The sequence below is a fragment of the Podarcis raffonei genome, chromosome 3 (genome assembly GCF_027172205.1).
Source record: "Podarcis raffonei isolate rPodRaf1 chromosome 3, rPodRaf1.pri, whole genome shotgun sequence".
Classification (NCBI taxonomy): Eukaryota; Metazoa; Chordata; class Lepidosauria; order Squamata; family Lacertidae; genus Podarcis; species Podarcis raffonei.
In genome coordinates this window covers 34,220,878-34,237,033 of record NC_070604.1, presented here as the reverse complement: position 1 = coordinate 34,237,033, position 16,156 = coordinate 34,220,878, and the positions used below count along the sequence as shown (strand labels likewise).

General features: G+C 43.3%; 1 protein-coding gene across 3 annotated transcripts; it reads left to right on the top strand.

The window, feature by feature from the left end:
- Positions 1-261: 261 nt before the first annotated feature.
- On the top strand, positions 262-9,454 carry LOC128410194 (glutathione S-transferase-like). Of its 3 annotated transcripts, none has more exons than XM_053381040.1 (7): positions 262-382; positions 2,343-2,449; positions 2,705-2,756; positions 3,448-3,580; positions 4,854-4,995; positions 5,437-5,568; positions 9,165-9,454. In XM_053381040.1, the coding sequence occupies exons 2-7, from the start codon at positions 2,363-2,365 to the stop codon at positions 9,285-9,287; spliced, it is 669 nt and encodes a 222-aa protein (XP_053237015.1). In that variant the 5' UTR covers positions 262-382; positions 2,343-2,362; the 3' UTR covers positions 9,288-9,454. The 3 variants fall into 3 exon arrangements, with proteins under 3 accessions (XP_053237015.1, XP_053237017.1, XP_053237018.1); XM_053381042.1 differs by having other exon boundaries at positions 292-396; XM_053381043.1 differs by lacking the exon at positions 2,343-2,449 and having other exon boundaries at positions 337-382.
- Positions 9,455-16,156: the final 6,702 nt, after the last annotated feature.

Here is a 16,156-nt window from a genome sequence, read left to right as displayed (position 1 = left end):
TGAGTGCCACCAGCAGGGAAGTCCTTTGTAGATGACCTTTGTCCATATTTCCTAGCCAGCAGCTGCAGCCAAAGATTGCGGTGGCCTCCTGCCCAGTGATACAGGAGTTTGGGTTAATTATGATAAGGACATTAACGTTTGCCCTCAATGCAGCTGCACAGATTTATACTAAACTGAGTTGCATCACGTTATGTACCTGTGAGAGAACCTTTCCCATTGTGGATTAACTTTGTGCAACTGATTTGACCCTAGGTGAAAAGTCTCACAAAAGGCAGAGCTGGAAGGTGGAGCTTCTGAGCTTTTTTATAAACTTGATGCACACAAGTTCAGTCTTTGCTCTGTCTCATAAGAAGTTTCACTTGCCCAGCAGGACTTCCAGCAGGTTAGTATTCAAAGGTAGGCAATTCCTTTGGAGAGTCATAACTCAAGAGTGACACCGTTGACAGAGGAGTGGTGCAGGGACAATTACCAAAGACCTCACCTCTGCCCAAAGATTTTCTTCTTTTACCCAGCCACTGTGGGTGGCTCCCAACAGAACATTAAAAGGTGGTGGTAGGATTTTCTGGAGACCTGTAATCTTGTGAAAGAAGTTTTTCTGTCTGGATAGACCAAAGGCAGAAGCTGGGGAGTGGCAGAGCTCTAAAAATCAAATGGGGGTGGGTTGAGGGTCTTGGTGGCACCTCAAAAGAGTGTTGGGTAGAGTTGGGAGAGAAATTTGATTCCCCCCCCAAAAAAAATTATTTATACTTTTCAAATATTCATTAATTTTACAATCATTTTGACATTTCAAAGTCTGTCTTCCTTTCCCCTCTTTCTGCGGTTCCTTAAATTTATTTTTTTTATATCTTCTGCATATCCAAATTCATTTAATTTGCTCATTTAATTATCGACTTTAAATATATACTCCTATGAATCTGCAGATTATTACAATAATCCTGCCAGTGTTTATATCTGTTTGCAATTTATCTGCAAATATTCAATAAACCATTTCCATTCTTTTATAAAAAGTTTGTTATCTTGATTACTTATTCTTGATTTCAAGAAATTGAGAGAAATTTGATTCAGTTTGCATTTTAACGTGCCAAATCTGCATTTTCTGAAATAATATGAAACATAGCTCTCGTTTGAGATTTGCAAATACCTGACAAATACCTCCAGACAAATAGTGCATAAAAATGCACAAAGTGTGCATATAAATGCATTTATTAGTGAAAACAATGTACCATGTAGTTTTCCAGAGAAAGAGATCCATTACATTTTGGGGAGCGAGGTTCCTATACCAGCATCCTGCGAACTCAGTTCTCCAACAGGGAAGGCTGACTTTGGCTTATTGCCTTGCAAAGTTCTAGTGTGAATTGCCACCTAAGTAGCTAAAGAGTGAGTTTTATGGGTCCATTCTGCAGCACCTGCTGTTGTCCAAATGGTGCCATGGCATAGATACAAAGGCAAGCACCAAACAGGATTCAAAACCTCAAGAAGAGGGGGCAAGGAAGGCAAGGCAAATCTTTTGCTTTTCGTTAAATTGGCAATTTACAGATGGTGGAGACTGGGGCAAATTGGTTGAGAGAAGGGAGTGTCTCTGTGAGGAAATCTGAAATAGTTTTAGGATGGAGGTGGGCTCCAGTTGTGATCCATCACTATAAAATCCCATCATCCCCGATAGCTAGCCATGCTGGAGAGGCAGGTTTCCAGAGCTGTTTTAGGAGATACAAGGAAGATAGTGACAATGGCAACAGCGCAGGAATGAGGGGGGAATTTACTATTTCGTGCCTCTGTGAACAAGGACCATGGCCATCTAATGAGGGTTAAACATTCATTATTTTTAAAAACTCATTTTCAATTTTATCTGTACTATGATATGCCATATCTGCTTGTGCATCATGATTATGAAACTGGTTTTTCTTAAAAAAAAACAGACAAGAAGCTGTTAGACAAGAGAGCCAGTGTGGTGTAGTGGTTGAGAGCGATAGACTCGTAATCTGGTGAACCGGGTTCGCGTCTCCGCTCCTCCACATGCAGCTGCTGGGTGACCTTGGGCTAGTCACACTTCTCTGAAGTCTCTCTGCCCCACTCACCTCACAGAGTGTTTGTTGTGGGGGAGGAAGGGAAAGGAGATTGTTAGCCGCTTTGAGACTCCTTCGGGTAGTGATAAAGCGGGATATCAAATCCAAACTCTTCCTCCTCCTCCTCCTCTTCTTCTTCTTCTTCTTCTTCTTCTTCTTCTTCAATCTGAAATCCTGCTACAAGCAATCACCAACCAGCATTTTAAAAAGTTGTCCTTCTCTAGTGGTGGTTGTTTCTCTACTAAACACCATCTCTCTATCTCTCTGTTATCACAACAGAAAAGTAAGCACTTAGAAACATGGCTGGGAAACCAAAGCTTTACTACATCAATGGAAGAGGCCGGATGGAAACCATAAGGTGGCTGTTGGCTGCAGCTGGGGTCGAGGTTTGTCTTCAGAATTTATCTAAAACCCACCATTTATTTAAGGCTGTAAATATAACTGCATATTTGACGGACATCTCTCTCCGGACCCACAAGAAAAAGAATATGAGGAAATGTAGCTTGTTCAAGGCTGTTATGTGCATACATAAATGAGGGTGTTGAGAATTGTAGCTCTGTGGGGATAAACCAGCTGCCATTTATTGCAGCTGAAATTATTTCATGAGACCCTTGAAATCTTCTGCCTCTTTTATTTTCTAGTTTGAAGAACAGTTTATTGAGTCAAACGAAGATCTGGAAAAGTTAAGGAAGGGTGAGTATGACATCTGAATATCTCAGGATACTTTAGAGGATAATCACACAGACTCCAAGATTACACGGAAGTTAAATGAGCAAGTTTATAGTCTAGATGGATTCCCTGTACAATATGAAGAATAGACAATCTACTCTGAAGAGTCACTGCAATTCTACATATACCTCCTCACATGTGGGCCACATTGAATTCAGTGGGACTATCTTCCAGTCTTAATCATAGGTGTTTTCAAAGTTCTCCAGTTCTTCATTGTGCCCTTAATCTCAGTTACCTGTGCACGATTTTCGGCAAGAATATGTGTGAATTCACAGTTGTTATCTGGTTGTATTGCCTTTAACTCTGTCCTTTGAAAGAGAAGAGAGTTTCCTAGCAATAGACAGCAACCTTCGACACATGATATTCAACACTGCATTTTGCAGGGATTGTTTTTAGCTAGAGAGCAGATTTAGCATATACACACAAAACTAGTTTTCCACTGTGTGTTTGCTGTACAGGTTTAGCACATTTCTGCAAAAGCATTCTTCACTATACGAAAAAAAGCAGAGGCAAACTTTATGATCAGAAAGGAACAATGGAGAAGTACCTAAATACAGTACTCAGATTCAAAGCATGTCAGATGTTCCTGAAAATTCACATGTCCTTGTAATTAATTGGGAGAATGAAATGACACTTTTCATCTTCCTTTGAAAAGATGGAGTCCTGCTCTTTCAACAAGCGCCCATGGTGGAAATTGATGGGATGAAGATGGTGCAGACGCGAGCTATTCTCAACTACATTGCATCCAAATACAATCTCTATGGGAAGGATGTGAAGCAGAGAGCATTGTACTGTAACATTTCTATAAGTTTTGTTATTAATGCATGATCCAAGAAGAAATATCTAGTCTGTGATATAATCTGCTGACAAGCTATGAGTCAGCGCATTTCAACTCCCTGTGACTGCCAACTAAAACAAAAAAGGTTCAAGATTGAGCAATGTGAGCTAATATAACCTCTCAGTTTCCCAACTAGTTCACGTGGACTGGTTCATTTGAAATCAAGGTGGTTTCTCCAAAGTTCATGCCCTAGACATTCATTTAATCTCAATAGATTGGATCACTGGATGTCAATACACCTCCCCCCCCTTTTCACTTATATAATTCTGATTTTTAATATGATTTGCTTAAAAAAAGTGTAACTGAAGAAGGTCTCTAGGACTGATCAGCAAATCATACAGTTTTTTGTTCATTGTGCATATTTATTTCCATGAAAATAGGGGCACTTCCTGCCAATGTGTTTTTTCTATCAGACAAGTGGTATTACCCAGAAAGCACTTTTATTAAGGTGTAAGAGAGAGAGACTGAGACTGAGAGACATTGAGAGTGAAAAGGGCTCTTTCAAAGGAAGAAATATACCTTCTCCAAAATATAGAAGCATTGTCCCTGTTTTTCTACCGAGATGACACAATTTCCCACTCTCCCTCTTGTGTTGGTTCTGTTTGTCTTACAGTTGTTGTTGTTGTTGTTGTTGTTGTTGTTGTTGTTGTTGTTGTTATTATTATTAATTTTCACAATCCCACTCTGTCCTACATTTGTGGTTTTACTCCTGCTTCCATTAGCCCCAGCCAGCATGGCCTAAGGTCAGGGGTGATGGAAGTAGGAACCGAAGAAACTTCTGGAGGTAAACAGCTTCTCTATCCCTGCTACAGAGGGGCAACAGGTCTAGCACACAGGGATATCTGTATGATTTTATTATTGAGTTATTTGAGTTGTTTTTAAAAGCACACCCTTCAGCCAAAAAACATTCCTGGAGCAGCTTAAAAATCACTTTGAAAAGACCCCCCCCCCCACACACCTCAAGCTTCTCATCTGAAAAGAAATGACATGAAAGGAACATGAATCAGGTATGAGGAGGAAATAAGCAAATTGAGGTTCAAGTTCCTCGCTGCCGTCTTTCTATATCCAAAAATATTATTCCTGATGTTATTATTATCTGAGAGGGAGAAACACTTTCCCACTATTGACGCACGAGCTTTATTGGTGTCCGCGATTTTCAATGTACCACACCAAGTCCCATGGTCCCTGGCGATCCAGTCACAACAACATTTTCTTTCCCTCAGGATTGATATGTATTGTGAAGGTACTATGGATCTGTATGAACTGATGCTGATGCTTCCCATCAGGCCAGCTGACACGAGGGAGAAGGAGTTTGCAAACATTGTCGAAAAAGCCACCACCAGATACTTCCCAGCCTTCGAAAAGGTATGAGGCAAAGAAGGAACGGAACTTACAACCCCTTTTGAGAGAACAGAGTCACCTATGCTCAACTGTAGTTGGCAGCTGGTAATGTTGACAGGACTGTCTGGTCTGTCAGAAATCATTTTCTTAATTCTTCATTTTCCAAACGGCAACAGTAAATTTTAGACCATGTCCTGAGCTAAAAGGAAACATTTTAGTGGTGTGAGAGAAGAGTAAGCATGGCACACAGCGTGTTAATACCCCAGCTTCTCATTTTTGGTGCAGTGGCTTTTCAGATGAAGTGGGGGGGGGGTTTGGCACTCCTTACCTCAGTACTGATCCAAATCCTCTTCATGTCATGATGCAATATTATCTGGGTGCGTGGTTTACAAAAGTTGCCCAAATATATATTCTCCATTTTGTTTATGTACCTGAAGTACTCTTAAAACATTTCCCGCTCTGTAGGTCCTCAAAGATCACAGGCAAAATTTCCTGGTGGGAAATCAGCTCAGCAAAGCAGATATTCAACTGCTTGAAGCCATTTTAATGGCAGAAGAGCTGAAGGCTGATATTCTCTCCCAATTCCCTCTTTTAAAGGTAAGCAACACAATTTCACAACTTATTATAAAAGATAGAGGATGAACAGGTGTTGTTGTTGTTGTATTGATTGATTGATTGATTGATTGATTGATTGATTGATTTATACACACCCTGCCCATCTGGCTGGGTTTCCCCAGCCCCTCTGGCTGGCTCCCAACAGAATATTAAAAACACGATAAAACATCAAACATTAAAAACTTCCCGAAATAGGTACAGGTTCCCTGGCTCTTGCAAGTTCTCATTAGCTGTGAAACCCTCCAGATCTTGCTGCACTGCAGCTCCCATCCACCCCAATCTCTGGCCATGCTGGCTGGGGCTGATGGGAAATGTAGGCCATCCATAATGGAAAGGTCATAGGTTCCCCACCTGTGTGCTAGAGCACACTATCCATACAAGAGTAGCAGAATAGCAAGGGGGTTGGAAGCAGCGACACACCATAGGGAACAATATGTCTACTAATTGCAATTGCCATTCAAGTCAAACCGCCCCAAAGTGAGACTCCATATTCTGTTTTCCAAGGTATACTTGGTACAGCACTGTAATTCTCTGGGGACCTTTGCTGGTATACAACAGGCAGGTTCCCAGGCTTTAAAAATGTCTGTACGCATATAGTGTATATGTGTGCATGTGTGTTTTGGTGATTGAGCATGTAGCATCACATGGCAACAGGCACACATCCTAAACTAGGACTTAGTAGTTTGATGGGAAGAGCAGCTCTGGAGCTCATAAGTGTGGTGCCATTAATTTAACCAAACTAGTAGATCTATACTTGCACCCCTTTCTGGATCTCTTCAGCCTTCATATAAAGGAAAGTGACAGGCCTCACAGATGAGAGCTCAGTATGCTTACTGAAGCATAAGCCGAGCTCTAGTATGGAGCTTTTATGCCCCTTTGCATATCTAAAACACCATCGTCTCTGAAACGTGACTTGGATTTCCATCACACAAATAAGGCCCATATTCATTTGTGAATTAACCGTGGACTCACTGGCCTTGCAGACAACTTCATTGTCCAGAAAGTGGGAGAAGCTACAAGAGGAACAGCCATTTTAGATCTGGTCCTAACCAATGTTGATGACCTGGTTAGTGGGGTAGAAGTGGAAGGATCATTAGGCGCGAGTGATCATGCTCTTCTGAAGTTTACTATACAGCGGAAAGGAGCAGCCAAGCATACTAGGACTCAATTTCTCGACTTTAAGAAAGCCGACTTCATAAAACTTAGGGAAGTGCTGGGTGAGATCCCATGGACAGTAATACTAAAAGGAAAGGGAGTTCATGATGGCTGGGAGTTTGTTAAGAGGGAGATAGTAAAAGCACAACTTCAGGCAATACCAATGAGACGGAAACATGGAAGGTGCCTAAAGAAGCCAGGGTGGCTATCTAAAGAACTTTTAACTGAGTTAAGATTAAAAAAGGATGTGTACAAAAAATGGAAAAGGGGGGAAACCACCAAAGAGGAATTCAAACAAATAGCCAGCACGTGTAGACACAAAGTCAGAAAAGCTAAAGCACAGAATGAACTCAGGCTTGCTAGAGAGGTTAAAAGCAACAAAAAAGGCTTTTATGGGTATGTTCGTAGCAAAAGGAAGAACAAAGAAACAGTGGGGTCACTCAGAGGAGAAGATGGTGAAATGCAAACAGGGGACACAGAAAGGGCTGAACTCCTCAATGCCTTCTTTGCCTCAGTCTTCTCCGATAAAGAAAACAATGCCCGACCTGAAGAATTTGGAGCAAATGATTCAGCAGAGGAAACACAGCCCAGAATAACTAAGGAGATAGTACAAGAATACTTGGCTAGTCTAGATGTATTCAAGTCTCCAGGGCCAGATGAACTGCATCCAAGAGTATTAAAAGAACTGGCAGATGTGATTTCAGAACCACTGGCTGTCATCTTTGAGAATTCCTGGAGAACAGGCGAAGTCCCGGCAGACTGGAGGAGGGCAAATGTTGTCCCTATTTTCAAAAAGGGGAAAAGAGAGGACCCAAATAATTACCGCCCAGTCAGTCTGACATCAATACCAGGGAAGATTCTGGAGCAGATCATTAAGCAAACAGTCTGTGAGCACCTGGAAAGGAATGCTGTGATCACCAATAGTCAGCATGGATTTCTGAAAAATAAGTCATGTCAGACTAACCTGATCTCGTTTTTTGACAGAATTACAAGCCTGGTAGATGAAGGGAACGCAGTGGATGTAGCCTACCTTGATTTCAGCAAGGCATTTGACAAGGTGCCCCATGATATTCTTGTAAAGAAGCTGGTAAAATGCGGTCTTGACTATGCTACCACTCAGTGGATTTGTAACTGGCTGACTGACCGAACCCAAAGGGTGCTCATCAATGGTTCCTCTTCATCCTGGAGAAGAGTGACTAGTGGGGTGCCACAGGGTTCTGTCTTGGGCCCGGTCTTATTCAACATCTTTATCAACGACTTGGATGATGGACTCAAGGGCATCCTGATCAAATTTGCAGATGACACCAAACTGGGAGGGGTGGCTAACACCCCAGAGGACAGGAACACACTTCAAAACGACCTTGACAGATTAGAGAACTGGGCCAAAACAAACAAGATGAATTTTAACAGGGAGAAATGTAAAGTATTGCACTTGGGCAAAAAAAATGAGAGGCACAAATACAAGATGGGTGACACCTGGCTTGAGAGCACTACATGTGAAAAGGATCTAGGAGTCTTGGTTGACCACAAACTTGACATGAGCCAACAGTGTGACGCGGCAGCTAAAAAAGCCAATGCAATTCTGGGCTGCATCAATAGGAGTATAGCATCTAGATCAAGGGAAGTAATAGTGCCACTGTATTCTGCTCTGGTCAGACCTCACCTGGAGTACTGTGTCCAGTTCTGGGCACCACAGTTCAAGAAGGACATTGACAAACTGGAACGTGTCCAGAGGAGGGCAACCAAAATGGTCAAAGGCCTGGAAACGATGCCTTATGAGGAACGGCTAAGGGAGCTGGGCATGTTTAGCCTGGAGAAGAGGAGGTTAAGGGGTGATATGATAGCCATGTTCAAATATATAAAAGGATGTCACATAGAGGAGGGAGAAAGGTTGTTTTCTGCTGCTCCAGAGAAGCGGACACGGAGCAATGGATACAAACTACAAGAAAGAAGATTCCACCTAAACATTAGGAAGAACTTCCTGACAGTAAGAGCTGTTCGACAGTGGAATTTGCTGCCAAGGAGTGTGGTGGAGTCTCCTTCTTTGGAGGTCTTTAAGCAGAGGCTTGACAACCATATGTCAGGAGTGCTCTGATGGTGTTTCCTGCTTGGCAGGGGGTTGGACTCGATGGCCCTTGTGGTCTCTTCCAACTCTATGATTCTATGATTCTATGATTCTATTCTATGATTCTATGACTCTTAAAAGCAACTCACAAGCCTGCAAATAGTGGCTTCCATCTTCAAAGGAGCAACCTTGAAATAACTGTGCTTTGTAGATAATAAAGTTTCTCATAAATAGTTTCAGTATTGATGATCAAGTTGTACTACCATCATGGTGAGAGATGATTCTTCAGGAATGCCACCATTTTTGCTATAAGACTTCTCCTTTTCTCTTCTAAATGTTTTGCTGTTTCTCTTTTCAGGCTTTTAAAGTAAGAATCAGCAGCATCCCTACAGTTAAGAAATTTCTGCAGCCCGGGAGTCCAAGAAAACCACCAATGGAAGTTAAGGATGTGCCAGGGATCATGAAGATTTTCTACGGATAAACTGAAACAAAGCAAAATTATTTCACCTCAGTTGTAGGTAGCTACAACTACACTGGGCACAAATTGGGGTGTAAATTCACAAAGCTACAGTGAGAACAACAAGAGTAAAAGATGGTAATATTGTGTGGTGCTACCCTGAAATGTAATAAAACATTCTACAGCTTTTATACTTTTGTGCAATGTTTTTCTTGAGTAGCCAATAACATGTCTGTCCAACCACCACTAGTTCCTGCTGGTGCTTTGCATAAAGGTAAAGGTAAAGGGACCCCTGACCATTAGGTCCAGTCATGGCCGACTCTGGGGTTGCGGCGCTCATCTCGCTTTATTGGCCGAGGGAGCCGGCGTACAGCTTCCGGGTCATGTGGCCAGCATTACTAAGCCACTTCTGGCGAACCAGAGCAGCGCAAGGAAACGCCGTTTACCTTCCCGCTGGAAGGTACCTATTTATCTACTTGCACTTTGATGTACTTTCAAACTGCTAGGTTGGCAGGAGAAGGGACCGAGCAACGGGAGCTCACCCCGTAATGGGGATTCGAACCACCGACCTTCTGATCGGCAGGTCCTAGGCTCTGTGGTTTAACCCACAGCGCCACCCATGTCCCTGGTACTTTGCATAAACGAAGCCAAATTTGACAATTTGGCAGCTAAACACTAACCCAAATGGATACATAACAAGCAGGAATTAACGAGGTGACCCCTACCCAAAGACTGAGGCTGCCACCCTTTCCCCACATTTAATAAAGTTGGGCTTCCTTCTCCCATACATTTGGTTTTTTCAGTTGTGGGGAAGCTTTGCCTGATGAAACTTCTATTGAAGCCACAAGAACAATGATTTGGGTGGGGGGCAGGGAGAGAGTTGGCAACCAAGAGCAAAAGAGGAGACACTGGAGGGGGCAAGTGGCAGGGATTGCTTGCTAATGGCCATAAGGGACTCCACTGCCATGGGGAGCACCCACCGTTTCTAGAAGCTTCCCTCCCCTCAGCGACACAGAAGGAGCCACTGGGAAACAGACGTGCCATTTTCCCCACTTGCCCTAAAAAATAAATTTGAAATCCCCCAGCGGAAGGGAATGTCCTTCAGATTATATAAGGCCCTATGCAGCTCACGACCAGGCAACTCGAGAGACTGCCTTATTGCTTATACAGTGATACCTCGGGTTACATACACTTCAGGTTACATACGCTTCAGGTTACAGACTCCGCTAACCCAGAAATAGTACCTTGGGTTAAGAACTTTGCTTCAGGATAAGAAAAGAAATTGTGCGGCAGTGGCGGCGCGGCGGCAGCAGGAGGCCCCATTAGCTAAAGTGGTGCTTCAGGTTAAGAACAGTTTCAGGTTAAGAACGGACCTCCGGAATGATTTAAGTACTTAACTCGAGGTACCACTGTACACACAAGAGATCACTGCAGTCCACGGGACAGTTTCTCCTGCAAGGATCTCATAAGCTGCCTCTACAATAACTCAGAGCGGGGTTTTGAGTGTGGCTGCCTCTGTGCTGTGAAATAGCATTCCTGTCGAAACCCGACAAGTGCTCTCTATCTGCGCATTTCTTTTTACTGACAGGATTTCCCATGTAGATAAACGGGCCTCTTTTTTTACCATGAGCATTTGCTTTTTCCCCAATCCTAAATGCATTTGAGATACTGTATATGTGTTTTAACTATTTATAATAATCTTATGTGTAAATTGCCTTTAGATGGCTGTTTAGAAGATTGCGGGAGACTCAATTATTATAATAACAACAATAAAAAATGGATAGTACTCCATGATAAGGGTTATAGGACAACAGCCATGGGAAAAAACTATTTTTACACACTTCTCTATAAATTCATGATACCCTCCCCTCCAAAAAAAATGTAAATGGTTTTGATAGGTTTCTGGTGGCCTTACGCAGTGCTTCCCCCCCCCAAATGTTTAGGGGTACTCTCATTTTCCTACTCATCTTGAAATACTGCCCCTCAATGAGGCCAAACTTAGATTCACAACATGTTTAGGGGTATGCATACCCCTGAGTCTCTCCCCCCCCCAGAAAAAAGTACTGGCCTTATGACCCAGGGAGCCATTCATAGCAGCCAGCAGATCTGAGTTCTCTTTCCCAGATTAATGTCCAGAAGCAGCAAAAAAAAAAAAAAAAAAAAGAGTGGTGAACAGCTTAAATGTTAAACCAACGGTTAAGATCTGCTGAGTTGTACTCATAGTATCTCCAAGGTCAGAAAAGTTGATAATTAGTTTGTGCAATGGGTTTTGCAACTTTTTTAAAAATAAAAAAGAACAGTTTGATAAAAAATAATAATAACTAACTAACGTACACAGGCTAGATAGGGCCTGGCAGAGCACCCATTCATTCATTTATATTTTTGCTTGCACAGCAAACAGAACATTCAGAAGATACAGTTTCCCTTTCAGCTCCATGGCAAGGGACAGTCTTATCTGCTGAATTGCTGCCTTTCATGCAGCTGTTAAAGGCACTAAGTGTCTTTCAGGGGAAACCGTGGAAGACATATTAGCAAAGCAAAAGAGGAAGAGCAACAGTGATGTAAATTATACTGATACCCCCCTTCTCCTCTCTATTCTAGCTCCCAGCTCCATCCCTTCTCCTAAACATCTTTTTGGTCGAACACAATCATTCACCACCAGCATTGCTGACAGACTAGGAAAAACCCCAGCAAGGCTGTACTCTTGTGCCTTTAACAGTGCCGTGATCTGCAGAAATTAGGAGGTGACGCTTCTGGCAGTATGCAGATAAATATTACAGGAGTTTAGCTGAGCCTGCCTGCAATGTAAGGGACATAGATACAGGACCGGATTTAGGTTTGATGAGGCCCGAAGCTACTGAAGGTAATGGGGCCCTTTATATGTCCAGCTGTCCTCTGTCAACAACAAATTGCCGCTGTTTTTTGCTTTGAATATATGCTATACAGTGGTACCTCGGGTTATAGACGCTTCAGGTTACAGACGCTTCAGGTTACAGACTCTGCTAACCCAGAAATAGTACCTCGGGTTAAGAACTTTGCTTCAGGCTGAGAACAGAAATCGTGCTCCGGCGGCAGCAGGAGGCCCCATTAGCTAAAGTGGTACCTCAGGTTAAGAACAGTTTCAGGTTAAGAATGGACCTCCAAAACGAATTAAGTTCTTAACCCAAGGTACCACGGTGTGGTAATTTATGGGCCTAATAGGTATCTAAAGCCATTTGCACATAGCAAAAGATGTATTTTATCAAAGTAATTGTTGAAAAGTCCATGTAGAATGCAAAGTCCATGCAGAAAGTAGGCACCCTATATATATATAAATGATCAAACCAGTGATATTTTAGGGAGCAGGCTAGCAGGCAGGGCCCATTACTTACATCATAGGAGCCTACACAACACAAAACCCTGTTGCTGTATGGAGGTTTTATTTTATTTGTTTTTTTATCTTATATTTTAGAAATGTACACCCATTTTTTCCCCTTTATTTTTTTGGAGGGCCCCCAAGAGAGTGGGGCCCTAAGCTATAGCTTGTTTAGCTTATATGTAAATCAGGCACTGCATAGAGCTATGCAAGGGCACAGCATGGGTTGCCAGTGGGGGGGGGGGACACACACACCTGGCTTGCTAGTAGTACATGTGAAAAGGATCTAGGGATCTGAGTGGACCACAAGCTTAATACGAGTCCACAGGGTGATGCAGCAGCAAAGGAAGAGAATGCTATTCTAAGGCTGCATCAACAGAAGTACAGTGTCCAGATCAAGGGAAGTAACAGTCCCACTCCATTCTGCTCTATTCATGCAGGTGGCGTTGTGGTCTAAACCACTGAGCCTCTTGGGCTTGCCGATCAGAAGGTCGGCGGTTTGAATCCCTGCGATGGGGTGAGCTTCCATTGCTCGGTCCCAGCTCCTGCCAACCTAGCAGTTTGAAAGCATGCAAGAAAGTGCAAGTAGATTAATAGGTACCACTCCAGCGGTAAATGGCGTTTCCATGCACTGCTCTTGTTTCGGTGTTCCATTGCGCCAGAAGCGGCTTAGTCATGCTGGCCACATGACCTGGAAAAACTGTCTGTGGACAAACGCCGGCTCCCTTGGCCCATAAAGCGAGATGAGTGCCGCAACCTCAGAGTCGTCTGCAACTGGACTTAACTGTCACGGGTCTTTTCCCTTTCCCTTTCTATTCTGCCTTGGTCAGACCACACCTGGAATACTGTGTCCACAATTTAGGAAGGATGTTCACAAGCTGGAATGTTTGCAGAGGAGGACGACCAGGAGGATCAAGGGTCTGGACACCGAGCTTTATTAGGAATGGTTGAGGGAGTTGCGTATGTTTTGCCCGGAAAAGAGGAAATGGAGAGGAAGTTGGATTTTCAAAACAGCCAAACACTTAATTTCCTTGATGGATATGAGCATGTGTAAGAGCTGGAAGCATCCCGTGGCCCTCCAGATGTTGCTAGACTGCAGTTTCAGCTAGCTACAGGGAGATAAGATTTTTAGATGATGACATCAAAGTAATTATCAGTTAAAAAGAGAGGAAGAGTTGGTTACCGTATTTTTCATGCTATAGGACACACATAGTTTGAGGGGGAGGAAATAAGGGGGGGGAATTCTGAATCCCAGAAGCCAGAACAGCAAGAGGGATCTGGCTTCTGCGATAGCCGCTGGGATAGCTGGTCTAGCTTTGCACAAAGCCTCCGCAGGGCACAGGGAGCCTTCATTCCCGTGTCCTGTGGAGGCTTCTGGGGCAGCCCATGAAGCCTCTGGAGGGCAGCAGGGTGCCTTCATCCCGCTGCCCTGCGGAGGCTTTGTGCAGCTAAGCCAGAAGCTAGAACAGCGAGACGGAGCGCTGCACAGTGAGACGGAGCACTGCACAGCGCTCCCTCTCCCTGTTCTGGCTTCTGGCTTAGCCGCGCAGCCTGCATTCGCTCCATAACACACACACACACACATTTTCCCTTACGTCTTATAGAGCGAAAAATATGGTACTTTGTCTCCTGAACATCTCTTTATATATTTTATGTGGAGTGACTGCCATCTTCTGGATCTTACCTGTCAGGCTGAAAGAAAAACAGACTTCACTTGTATGCAATACGTCTGCTATTTTAGTCCAAACTGGCATTTCCCTCTGTCTCCACAGTTTAATTTCCACAAAAGCATGCTGCTCATATTCATGCTGTAAGTCAAGATCCCATTTAGCAATGGCCAATTTCTGCTTTCGGCAGCATAGTGACTCAATGCTTGCTAGTGACATATATGACAATGATGTATTCATTCTTTATTCTTGTTTACCTCAGGATCAAATCATTTAGTTTATTGGTCCCGTTTCTATGATTCTGTAATTTTTGTATTCCCCCCCCCTCTTTATTTGTTTTTTATTACTTTGATCCCAGCTCTGGGATTGAGAACATTCAAAGAAGTGATCAATAAAGCTTTTACACTATATACCATGGTCTTTCTCCTTATTCTGGCTTATACTTTCATTTTGAAAATGTTGGTTAGATTGAAAACTTGGCCAAATAATGGAAGCAGTTCACAAGCAGTAACCTTGAGATAACAGTTGATGCCAAGCTAAAATATCCTAGCAACAGCATGACAGAAACGACAGACCCTCCACATGTACCTATTTTCCAAGGATGTCCCTGATTTAGAGAAGCTGTCCTGGTTTCTGATTTGATCCTGAAATGTCCTGCTTTTCCTTAGGATGTCCCTATTTTCATTGGAGAAATGTTGGAGGGTATGGAGTTATCTGACCCCTGAACCGTCCAAAACACAATCCTGTATAGGGAAGGTTTTTTTAATGCTTAATGTTTTATTATTTTTTTATATATGTAGTGTTGCTATATTTTGAAGAGCAAAAAAGAGGACATATTTGAAAATTTCTACTTTTAACTATGGATCTCTATGACTACTCTCATTATAAAAAAGAGGACGTGTTCTGGAAAAAGGGGATATATGGCAACCCTATTGGAAGCTGCCCAGAGTGGCTGGGGCAACCCAGTAAGATGTATGGGGTATAAATAGTAAAATTATCATTATTGAATTGGACATCCCTATTTTCACTGGAGAAATGTTGGAGGGTATGAAATGGTACTTCAAAGTGTTTGCGTGTGTGAGAAAGATTTTTGCTCGTCTCTAAGGTGCTCCTAAGGGACGCGGGTGGCACTGTGGGTTAAACCACAGAGCCTAGGACTTGCTGATCAGAAGGTCGGCGGTTCAAATCCCTGTGGCGGGGTGAGCTCCCGTTGCTCGGTCCCTGCTCCTGCCAACCTAGCAGTTCAAAAGCACGTCAAAGTGCAAGTAGATAAATAGGTACCACTCCGGCAGGAAGGTAAACAGCATTTCTGTGCGCTGCTCTGGTTCACCAGAAGCGGCTTAGTCATGCTGGCCACATGACCCAGAAGCTGTACACCGGCTCCCTCGGCCAGTAAAGCGAGATGAGCACTGCAACCTCAGAGTCGGTCACGACTGGACCTAATGGTCAGGGGTCCCTTTACCTTTACCTTTAAGGTGCTCCTGGACATTTTTTTTTTCATTTTTTTAAAAAATATATTTCAGCTCAGTGGCAGAGCATCTAGGAGCTCTTTCACATTTCAGCTTTCTCCATGCCGAGAAAACAGGGGCAAAACTAGGCTTTATTTCAACTGGGTCAAAGACCCAGTTGGCATCCCCTTGCACGCATTTGTGTACACACACACACACACACACACACACACACAGGCTGGGAGCCTCAGTGGTGTCCCTCTGGAGCTTTCACCCAGGCCAAAAAACCTGGATAGCCCTCCCATAGCTATGGCTCTGCTAGAAAGCATGTGTATGAGCAGTTTTCCTGCTACACCTCTCCTGCTACACTCTCTCCCAGGACCAGGAGAGGACTGAAGAGGGAGGAGCAGAAGCAGGTGACAC